The 11,276-nt window shown below is 35.5% G+C and overlaps 1 protein-coding gene across 1 annotated transcript; it reads right to left on the bottom strand.

Moving 5' to 3' along the window:
* Window positions 1-956: 956 nt before the first annotated feature.
* Window positions 957-8,395, bottom strand: LOC105120611 (polyadenylate-binding protein 8-like). The gene is made up of 9 exons (XM_011018874.1): window positions 7,806-8,395; window positions 6,383-6,501; window positions 5,448-6,101; window positions 5,268-5,345; window positions 5,108-5,197; window positions 4,200-4,334; window positions 1,910-2,086; window positions 1,619-1,822; window positions 957-1,524 (listed from the first exon to the last, which is right to left on the bottom strand). The coding sequence occupies exons 1-9, from the start codon at window positions 8,056-8,058 to the stop codon at window positions 1,279-1,281; spliced, it is 1,956 nt and encodes a 651-aa protein (XP_011017176.1). The 5' UTR covers window positions 8,059-8,395; the 3' UTR covers window positions 957-1,278.
* Between the last annotated feature and the right edge of the window lie 2,881 nt (window positions 8,396-11,276).

Below are 11,276 nucleotides of genomic sequence, written 5' to 3'. Positions count from 1 at the left end.
AGGATTTGTAGAAAAATGTCCTACTTTAACACCTTTTCATCTAATTTCATGGCATGTCAAACATTATCTTGTAAGGAGAACGATTTATAAACAAGTAAACCATTCTAAAATTCTATAAAAATTGATGTCGCGACTCACAAGGATCAACGGAAAAATCCAAGCAGCCTGTCCAACATAAAGAGCAGCCACCACAAGGACTTGTTCGAGGACCTTCTGGCATTGTTCCTTGAAAATCACAACCTTAGGTTTTGAAATCCTCTTTTACCAAAATTTGAAGCTATAATGGTTTTCCACGACATCCACGCTACTTCGTCCTAAGATGTTTGAGATAGGATGTTAAACGGCACGCACAGGGTGCTTTTGATCAAATTTATCGTCATTGCTGATGCTTGTTAATGATTTATTGTTTAAATTAAAAGGACCATGGCGTAGCGCACGTTTATTAACCACCACCATTTTGTTTTTCTAGAGGTTGTTTGTCACCGGCTCATGCATAAAGAAGGGCAGAAGACTTTTACTGAGCTTGAGATGGTGAATACAAGAACCCCAGGATGCAGCGACCATGTTTCAACCAGACCCCTAACTCACAGTGAATTAACCGAGTCCACCAGTGGTAACCTCTTTCTATAGCACAGAGGCCTACCCATCATCATAATGATCCGCCGTTGACTAGAAAACAATGTCAATCAGCAGAGGCGGCCTGCAAGATACACAACCACGTAGCTGCCAATTATACAAGAACTGCACAGGACAAAAAATAATCTTCGTCCTGGGTTCCGGGTTCCTATCATCCTCGGGATTCTTGGTTCCTCTCCCCGCATAGAGCTCACTTGTTTCAAGAAAACGGTGCAGTGCTCGTCTACATGCACACCCATTTAAGAACCGCGTTAGTAATAATGATACCATAATTCAAAGTAAGATGCTTCCCAGGCCTGGACTCGACAAGTGAAACATAGAAAAATAAAATGTCTGCCACAATTAACAAATAACCCACAGCCAGCATTAATCAAACTAAAGGGAGTTAACGGTAGAATCAGCAAATGGGTCGGAAAAAACACCCCGAACAAGACACAAGGAAAATCTATCAACTTGTACCAAATACCCGGGGATCTTGCACAACACAAACGATTGCATACCAGGAATTCCAAATTTCAATCCCCCTACTTAAACCTAAAACCACACAATGGATGGAATGTCACAACTTATCTTCCAATAAAACCAGGTCTGGATTTTGCAAAAACAATCCGATGCACTCTTTTCCTAATCCACCAAACACACCTAAGAAACAAGATTTTCATTCAGAGACAGTGAGGCAAGCTGGTCCGCTGGATTGTTGATCTGCTGCTGAGCAGCTACAGTCCTAAGAACCTCCATAGCCTCTGCCACTTTTTCCTTCAAAGCCTCTGGTGACTCAAGCAGGTGCAAAACCTCAGTTTGATCCATCTCTAGAAGCATGCCTGTAACCTTGGCTGCTGAATCATGCTCCAGCTGATCCACTAGGGGGTATAGACTCTCACCCAGCATCTGCCAATCAATTGAATCAAGAAAATAAGATAAAACTCTATGCCTAGGGAATCACTGGAACAGGTGAAGACAAACAAAGTGATGTGGACCCCACCATCCTTTGCTGTTCAGGTGTTGCGTTTGCGAGGGCAGTAGCCAAAGCAGTAATGGGCATGGGCTGTCCGCCAGCAGCATCTCGTATTGGCATGACACCCATGTCATAAGGAACTGAAAGCATGCCACCAGCAACACCTGGCATCGGAACATCTGGCATGTTACGACCAGGTGGGTAACGATAGAAGCGTCCCCTGGGAAGCATCTGGAACAAACAAATAGGGTAACACATTTAATACAAAGAACATGGGATCAAAATGAACATGAAAAGTTACAAATATCTTCTACTCACCTGTTGCTGCATGAGAGGGACTGGCTGTTGGGTCTGTTGAACAGGGCCACCTCCACGTCGCCCTCCAGGGCGCTGGGCTTGCTGACCCTGCTGAACAAGAGGCATAAAAAAATTTGGCATTGGAGCTCCACCAGGCCTCATTCCAGGTACAAGTTGCTGTTGATAGCCAAATCCAGCCTAACAATCAACCATTATTGCTCATTATTATGCATTACGTGTTTCAAATGAAAAGTAAACATGCAATAATATTCTGCATCTAGGTTCATATCAATGCCCCGCATCAACTTCAGAATTGAGAACGGAACCAAAGAAACAGAAAGAGAAACAATCATTTCCTAGCAATAAAAGCACATCACATCTCAGATGCTCAAGCTGCAACAAATTCATATCATAAACATTTGGAACTGCTTCAAGTCTCAATAATATTACTTCCAAGCCAACTATCTTGCAGGATTCTTTACAAAGTTCATCCTAGTTTATGCTAAAACTAGAGACCACAACAGCCACAGGCTGGTACAGGAGTTGTTAGAACCTCATGAAATGTACAAATATCCATTTGATCTTAAAAAATGAACAAGGGACATCGCACAATATTTAAAGAATCAGTACTAAAACCTCAAAATATCTATGTCTGCATTTTGTGAGTGCATATGCAAACCTCAACACATGACATTTTCTTTCTGATTATGTCATGGCAAAACCCCTAAATTTAATTTTGTGTTCATATTAATTATTCATTTCTAATTAATTTGATAAGTTAACCCTTGTGTCATCAAGAACACATTCAAGCGACCCTTTAGCTTCTTCTGTCACCTCTCAACAGAAGTGTAGCTGGAGCGCTGATGTAAAAATAAATCACCATAAATTAGGCTACTTCAAGAAAAAAAACCTTTCAAATTACAATCCCAGAAACAGCAAGCAATATAATTTATATATTATTTTTTGTTTATATATATCTTCTTTTATTGAGGTAGTTATAGAATGTAAAAAGGTTATCCTCCGCTGTAAATTGTGTCATTCTTTTTTTAGATTAATTTAATCTCTTTCCTTGCAGTAAATAATAATGATGATAATAAAAGTCAAAATAATGATAATAAAAGATCCATTAAAACTGGAATCTCCTTCCAACAAAAACTGGGCCGGTCCTCTTCATCACAACCCTCTCTTCCATCACACCTCACTCTTTTATGTTTTTATTTGGACTCAATTTGCTTATGTAAATGATTTTTGTAGTTGCTAGGGATCTTGAATAAGGGGACTTGCAATAATGCTTGATTTGGAGGAGGCAGTTGAATGATAACTATAACTATTTCTAATTCAAAAGACCCTCTCCTTAAATTCATGCTTCTAATTCTTCATTTGATTCCACTAAAGCTTCAGTTGTAAGAGCTGAATTTCTGGGTTCGAGTTGATCTCAATTGCAGGTTCCAGAAATTTTTTATGTTGTTCTTGTTGCAATTTCTGAGTGCTAAACCTTTTTTTTACACACATTCTATTTTTGGTTTTGTTTTTTGCCATGTTATAATTAGCTTAAGATTTGAGAATTTCTAGCTACAGCAGCACTCTGACCCCACTTACTGCCACATGATCATAGTTGATGGAGGAGAAATGAAAAAAGTTAGCTACAACGGTTAATTAAATGTGGTATGAGAACAAAAGGGTTGATTGACAGAATTAAAATATTAGAGGTAGGAAAAAGATTTGACAAAAACACAGATACATTTTGGGGTCTTGCCTTGTGTTAATTGTTGATGGCATTACATGCCTGACAAGACCACCTTCCAACCACTAAAATTTAAAAGTAGACCTCAATTCTGAAATAAATGGACATGCTGGCCTGGAAAACCACCACAAATGCATATACTGGAGGAATGGTGTAAATCCCATAATGAGGCAGGCAGAGATTTCAAATATATTCATATAGTTCCAAAAGATCAAAACTGAGGGTTATAAGAAATTGCTAAAAAGCATTTTGAATATAAAACGAACAATTCAAACATAAAAATGAACTATCATTGTATAGCCATAGAGACATTGACTAGAAGAACCAAATGAATAGCAATGATCTGGCAATCATGAAGAATGAGGTATCTTTCTATGGTTATAGAGACATTGACTAGAATGAACTACCATTGCCAGATCATTTGGTTCTTCTAGCCCATGTCTCTATGGTTACAGAACGATAGTTCCTTCTTCTTCTTCTTCTTCATGATCTGGTAAGCATCAAGATGAAGAATAATGAACTATCGTTCTATAATCATAGAGACATGGGCTAGAAACAAATGAATACCTGAGGAATCATTGCTGGAGGCCCTTGCCCATATAGAAATTGCTGCCCAAGACCAGGAGCCCCAGGAGGATACATTTGCATACGAGGAGCAACTGAAGGTGCCATGGCAACTGGCCTCATTTGAGAAAATTGAGCCTGCAAGAAACAAGACAAGTTAGCAACAAAATCACAAACAACCACAGCAACATTGAACATGCATCAATAGCATTTAACAGAAAGGAAGTGATCACATGTTCCAATAGAAAATAAACCACGATAGTTACCTCTCTTTTTCCTACCACCAATTGAATGTGATTTCATACATGTTACATAGATATCACCCAATAGCTAAAAGAACAAAACATGCTTGCATAAAAAAATGGTAGGGATCATGATCCCATAACCATCAATAGCATTGTTTTTCAGGAGGTGGCATCTCCATGGTCATGCCAGAAGAAATGACAATGTGCTAGAGAAACAATTCACTTCAAAGTTCATACACCTCCCTTAGAAATACTATGGAACTGTTTGAAGAGACTAGATAATAAATATCTTTCAGGAAGAAAAGTTTAAAATCAAAAGGTAAAGTTGTTAAAAGTACAAATGTACAATAAAAAATACAGTAAATATTAGGTATCAAGTAAAAATGCCTTTGAAAGTTCATACACTTACCTTAGAAATACTATGGATTCAATGCAACTAGATAAATAAATATCTCAGGAAGAAGAAAAGTTTAGAATGAAAAAGAAAAGTCGTCAAAAGCACAATAAAAATACAGTACATAATAAGTAAAGTATCAAGTACAAATGAAAATGCCTTCCAAACTGCCAGAACATCCAAAAAATACAATAATTAACTTCAAGGAGACCGTATGGAATAATAGAATATTTTCATCAAGAGCATTTATCCATTTGCACCCATAATAGTACCTGTAGTCTTGCTCTTCTCTCTTCCTTCCGTTGAGCAGGGGCAACATACAGGGGTTTGCTAACAACCATTTTCCCATTCATCTCTGCAAGCTGTATAAAAACAATAAGGATGAATATTAACTTAGATTACAGTGTGGCAGCCATGAAGCTCATAACTTACAGCTCTAGATGCTTCTTCAGGAGTTGAGAACGCAACAAATCCAGAACCTCTGCTAATACCACTAGGGTCGCGCATAACCTGTAAAACTTGAAAAGTGAAAAATGCTTGAATGCCAACATCCATGGGAAGAAGAAATTGTGCAGGACTGATTTCCTTCATATATGTGTAGTATTTACATACCTTGCACGAAGTAATAGTGCCAAAGTCGGAGAACAATTCCTTGAGTTTTTCATCATTAACGCTATCGTCCAGATTCTTGATATACAAATTCACAGCTTGGTATTTTTCAACAGACTCCATGCTCTGCTCAAATCGTCCTTTCAGTTCAAGCTCTCTTTCAGATTTTTTTTGGGCTTTTCCAACATACCACTCCTTATCATCAAATTTCTTGCCATTAAGAGCCTCAACAGCTTTGGCAGCATCATCTACATTTTCAAAGTTGACAAATCCAAAACATTTTGATTTTCCATCTGCATCCCTCATCACTACAGCACTAGTAATTGCTCCATATTCACCAAAAATACTCTTCAAGTCTTCATCTGTGGTGGATTCAGAAAGATTTTTCACATAAATGTTGTTGAATTTGATGTTACTTAGAGCACTATCTCTTTCCTGTTTGCGCAGAAAGTGTCCAACATACACTTGTTTATCATTAATCAGCATGCCATTTAATTTATCTATTGCATTTTGAGCAGCCTCCTCACTGTCAAATTGTACAAAACCATAGCCCTTGGACTGGCCAGAAGCATCAGTAGCGACTTTGCAAGAAAGAATATTACCGAATGAAGAAAATGTATCGTGTAAAGCTTTGTGATCAATAGTCTTGTCCAGATTCTGAAGTCCCCAAAATGCAACGCAGAATGGAAGGTCAGGATTAGCCTAAGGCATCACAAAAGAATAGGCAAGAACAGAAGCCCATGGAGCTCCAAGGCAGTTTTGTTTTCAGAATATATTACCACAGAAGTATAAAAAGGATCGATACAAAGCCTTTCCAATTGGAGAATTAATATCTTAGTAGCGTAATGAAAAGATTTGAATTCCAGGCAACCAAAATAACCATCAGCTACCTAAAAGAGATAAAAAGAAAAGTCAAACAGAACAGTGAAAGTGAATACCTTGATAAATATATTCGCCATGCCACTCTTACGAATACTTGGGTCCCGATGTGAATACATGATCCTGATAGGCTTGTTATTGAGTGGAGTGAAGTTTAAGACATCCAATGCCCTTGCAGCTGCAGATGAGTAAATAGATAATAAGCATGTGCACTGAAGAACAAAAGTAAGACAACCATGAGCTTCAAGTGTAGTGTTAGTGTCATTAAAGCAAGTGTGGAAGTGAGCTGTCAACATAGCTACTGACTAGTGATAACATGCATATATTTCTTTAATGAGTAAAAGCCCAACAAACTTCAATAATATGATTTTCGAATTACCACATACATGGAAAAGCCACCCGAATTCTAAATCACTTCAAAAGCTAGGGGCCTATATTACATGACGAAATCATCCTACACAAAATTCAAATCAATTGCTACCACCTCGACCTTCTGTATATTATGGACGTGTCTTCCCTTTCTATCTTTACACTCTTGATTCACATTCTCAGATGTGAAACCTTTGCATCCCTGGGAATGGCCTAGATTGAGGGAGCAAGTAGGTTTAATGTATATTACTAAAGCCACATGGACTATAGTTTATGTATATGCTATTCCTTTACGGTTCAAAATTCTGATCACAATCCTATAAAATCTCACCCATTTGATCCAACCAGTTATGACTCTGAAATTAAAATCTTACTTGATCTCTCCAGCTAGCTCAATTGCGAGCATAAAAAAATGAAGGTCACACAATGGCAGAGCAAGTACAGGTATTAGTAGCATAGCAAAAAGTGGTTGATCCGCACTCTCCGCAAATCATAATAGATCCAAAGGAGAAAGAAAATTTATGCAATGGTTTAGTGAGTGAAATTAAATTGATCACTCCTGGTACCAAAAGTCCTCCAGGCTATGTAGTCTCACTCTACCCTATCCATATAAGTTTAAAAACTCGCACAGGTTCTGACTTAACCTAAATTTAATGGGCTTTAGAACATATCTTCCTGAGACTTATCTTCTCAGCACGGTCCCTCAACGTAACTTCATCAATGGTACTGTATCATTAGCAAATACCGCACAGAAAAATTCCCACTCTTTCTTAAAGAATATTTCTAAATGATAACGGATATTTTTTAAGCATGACAGCAGGAGTTATAGAGTCTAGAGCATTACACGGACTCGTCAATCCCTAGGTTACACTGGATACATGGTTGACGTTGCAACAAAAAAAACACTAACATATCCAGTTTTATTTAATACAAATTTGAATTTTTCAATAAAAATTGATTATTCTGTTACATTCGACAATCTTCATCTAGATGATTAATCAAACCACATCAGCAGCTTAAATATCTTACGCATTCACATTTTTCGGTAACGTAAACTCAAATTTACAATAAGAAATGCAATTAAAAAAACATTAGTTCAGGGAAAATGCTAACCATCCTGAGGGTTGCTGTAGTTAACATAACCATAGCCAAGTGATCGCCTGGTGCTCAAATCCCTACAGACCCTAACCGAAACCACCTGACCGACCTGATTAAACAGATCGTAAAGCTGCGAATCAGTCACGTTGAAGTCAAGATCTCCAACATAAAGCGAAGTCGGCACAAACTGGATCGCTCCAGGTCCCGCAGCCACTCCGTTGGGTCCAGGTACTGGAGCCGCTGCTTGATGCACCTGAATCTGCGCCATCTCCAATAATAAAAAAAAAAAATAGCACAAGCCTTCTAGATCCTTCAAATATTTTCAATTTTTTCTTTTTTTTGTGAATTTTTTATTTCCCTCTCCTCTTGTTATTATTAAATTAAAATCTAGAGATCGGAAAAAATACACAGGATTCTAAACTGGAAATTTAAGACCTAAAACAAGCAATTTAGGGGGGGGGGGGGGGGGGGGGGGGGGATAGGTAGAGAGGGATAGGTTCATCGGATGGGAACCGAGCGGTATACGACGGAGAAAAGGAGAATTTTTTTGGGATTTTTTTAGGTGGGAGGGCAGAACAAACTGCACCGCACCGGTAAAACTGTGACTGGTGCAGTTTATATAGTGAGGTTATCAGGAGAAAGAACCCTAGTTTCGTTATCAGAGAGACTTTAATTGTTGGCCGTTCGATCATGTCGTGGCCCCTTGACTGGGATTTGTTTGAACGGTTATAACGAATCCACCGTGATGATGATTAAATAAAGTCAGGTATGTTCCGAAACAATTTAGCGCACGGGACGGCACGGCTGGCACCCTGTTACTTTCAATCCTCCGCATGGAAGACTTTTTAACCGCAATAATTTTACATTTTTTCAGCTACGAAATAAATACCTTGGAAATTGCTAATTTAATTTTTCTCTTTTTTTTGTTAAAGAAATTTGATCAGCCCAATGGACCAGAGATTTCAAATTTTTGTCTCCTTTCGGTATGGTGTCTAAAAAGCCCAAAAACCAACTAATTAAGAGCTACGAACTTAGCCGAAATTATTCAGGTCGGCCTTAATTGCTAAAGTAAAAGCCCAGAACGAGCTCCTCGGTGGCCCAATCCCATTTTTTTATTTTTTGGTGCTAATGTTTATATAATTAATAATACGGGGCGTCATCTTTGAGCAAAACCAATGGAGGGGAAGGTGCTGTGCGCTTTATATAAAGTTCACCATTGCTAGTTAGATGTAACTTGCATTCCATGAATTATGTACTTAGGCTATACACCTACAAGTCTCATCTCTATCATGTCATCCTGCCATATACCAACATTACAGATTTGGATCTTCTTGTATTCGTTTCTTTATTTTTAGTCAGATTCGTTAAGCCTAAGATACGAATTAATGGTTATAATTTTGACAAATATTAAAAGTTGGATATTTGTATCCTGGGGTACTTTCTTTATTATTCTTGACATAATAATATTTATTATATTATTTTGGTAATTATTCTAGGTTTTAAAGAGTTTGAGAAAAGTAAGGTCTAATCTAATAAAAAAAATATAACTTTTGATCTAATTAGAGATTGAGCAAACCTTTAAATAAGGGTCAACATTTATCATATGGTATTATCTATATTTAACTTGTTGTATTTGAATTCTTTTTAATATTTATATTAAAATTTTCAATTTAATTAGGATTTTACTAATTAGAAATCTTAAAGCTAGATGCGCAAACCCCATGTTAAGTAATATAATTCCAAACCAAAAAACAATAAATTAAGAGAAAAAAATTTATGATTAGAGGTGAAGATTCCCGTTAACTAATTAACTTGGATGAAATAAAAATTTATTCGATATGCAAAAAGTTTTGACGACTAAATATTAGACAAGAATAATATGTTGGACAATTTAAGATTGATATTTTCATCAACAAAGCAAAGTCTCCCTCCTTCTTTTATGATGAAGGCCACACCATTTATAGAGGAAGAAAACTCAAATACTCTTTTCTTCTCCTTTATTTTCTCCATTTTTCTCAAATATTATGACATGGAAAGTGATAACTAAGTGACTCTTACTAGAGTAGTCAAATCAAATTAAACAAAAAAAAAATGAAAGAGAGCGATTTGGGAGCTAATGGAATTAGAGAGCGGAAATGCACAAATTGGAAGAGGAAGAGGGATCCCTGAGAATTATTGCAAAAGACTCATTTAGTTGGGTTATTTGGTAAGGGTAAGATACTCATTTTATAATAAATGTATTTATTTTCTTGAATTATGATGCAAGATTAAAAATCCCTGATTTTTTAATTATTAGGGTTTATGTATATAAATTTATAGCAAATAAAGGTTGTGAACATATGAATAAAGGTCTAATATCAAAAATTTAAAAACAATTTACAAAAATAGAAACCGTAAGTGACTAGCCATGATTAGGTATATAAAGAGAATTTAGAAATTTTACTAATTTGTGTGATTTTTTCATTTATTAATGAAGTTGAAAATGTTTAAGCTTGGTAAAGAATCATATAATGTAGATTGCTAAAAATGTATTTATTATGGTCATATAATGAAATGATGATTTCATTATAAAGTTAACTGAGTTGTGTGACAGTGCTTTAAATAATGTTATTGTGCTTAAACTTCACTAACATGATGATGAAATTGTATTTGATTATGGTTATGATTCACATGAGATAAAACACATGGATATTGGGTTATCTTTGAAAATGTGAAAAGATATAAGTATAAGAATTAGTAAATTACATGAATATTTAGAGTTTTAAATGATATGGTGATGTTAGAAATTGATTGGGAATTATAATTTAAATAGCTATATATATCATGTCTTGATTGATGATTTGAAAAAAATAAGAAAATAAAAAATACATATGTTTGATGCAAAATGTTAGTAAAGAAAGGAGATTATATGCTAAATAAATTGGAAATATAAAAGAAATTTTGAAATTATATTTGAAATACAAATTAGTAATATAAAAAGAATAATGACGTGTTTTAATGAGTATGAATAATAGGCTAAAATGAATTGAATGCTAATTAAAGATATTTCTTTATAAATTAGAAAGGACATTCAAGATTAGACTAATAATCAAAGGAACTCATACTATCATAGAGCTAGTTAGGTGCTTGTCACCTTAATTTTTTTTATATATATTTTTATTAAAATTTCTTTATACAAGCAAAATGAGTTTAAGATAAAATTACGAAAACAAAATTGTATTAAAAGAAAATCAATTGTTTGGACATAAACTAATCATTATATGTTAAGGTTAGCCATTTCAAAGAAAACTAATCAATTATTGTTTGTTAATCGTCATATGTTAAAGTTTACAATTAAGATAATCACTAATTATTTACGTGTTAAAATCAACTGTATCGACAAGAACTAATTATATATATGTTTAAGTCAACTATATTAGCAAAGAATAAACATTTAAAATTAAGTTAGCCATACTAGCAAAGACTAATGGTGTAAAAATAAATCAG

Source organism: Populus euphratica, unplaced genomic scaffold (genome assembly GCF_000495115.2).
Source record: "Populus euphratica unplaced genomic scaffold, PopEup_1.0 scaffold6.1, whole genome shotgun sequence".
Taxonomy (NCBI): Eukaryota; Viridiplantae; Streptophyta; class Magnoliopsida; order Malpighiales; family Salicaceae; genus Populus; species Populus euphratica.
The sequence above is the reverse complement of the archived record's forward strand: the minus strand, read 5'-3'. Positions and strand labels throughout refer to the sequence as shown.

Excerpts from the sequence above, each read along its gene's own strand:
- LOC105120611 (XM_011018874.1), bottom strand. The coding sequence starts at position 8,058 with ATGGCGCAGATTCAGGTGCATCAAGCAGCGGCTCCAGTACCTGGACCC. Across the intron at positions 4,335-5,107 it reads AGAGAAGAGCAAGACTACAG|GCTCAATTTTCTCAAATGAG; the intron begins GTACTATTATGG and ends TGTTTCTTGCAG. Across the intron at positions 1,823-1,909 it reads TCCCTCTCATGCAGCAACAG|ATGCTTCCCAGGGGACGCTT; the intron begins GTGAGTAGAAGA and ends TGTTTGTTCCAG.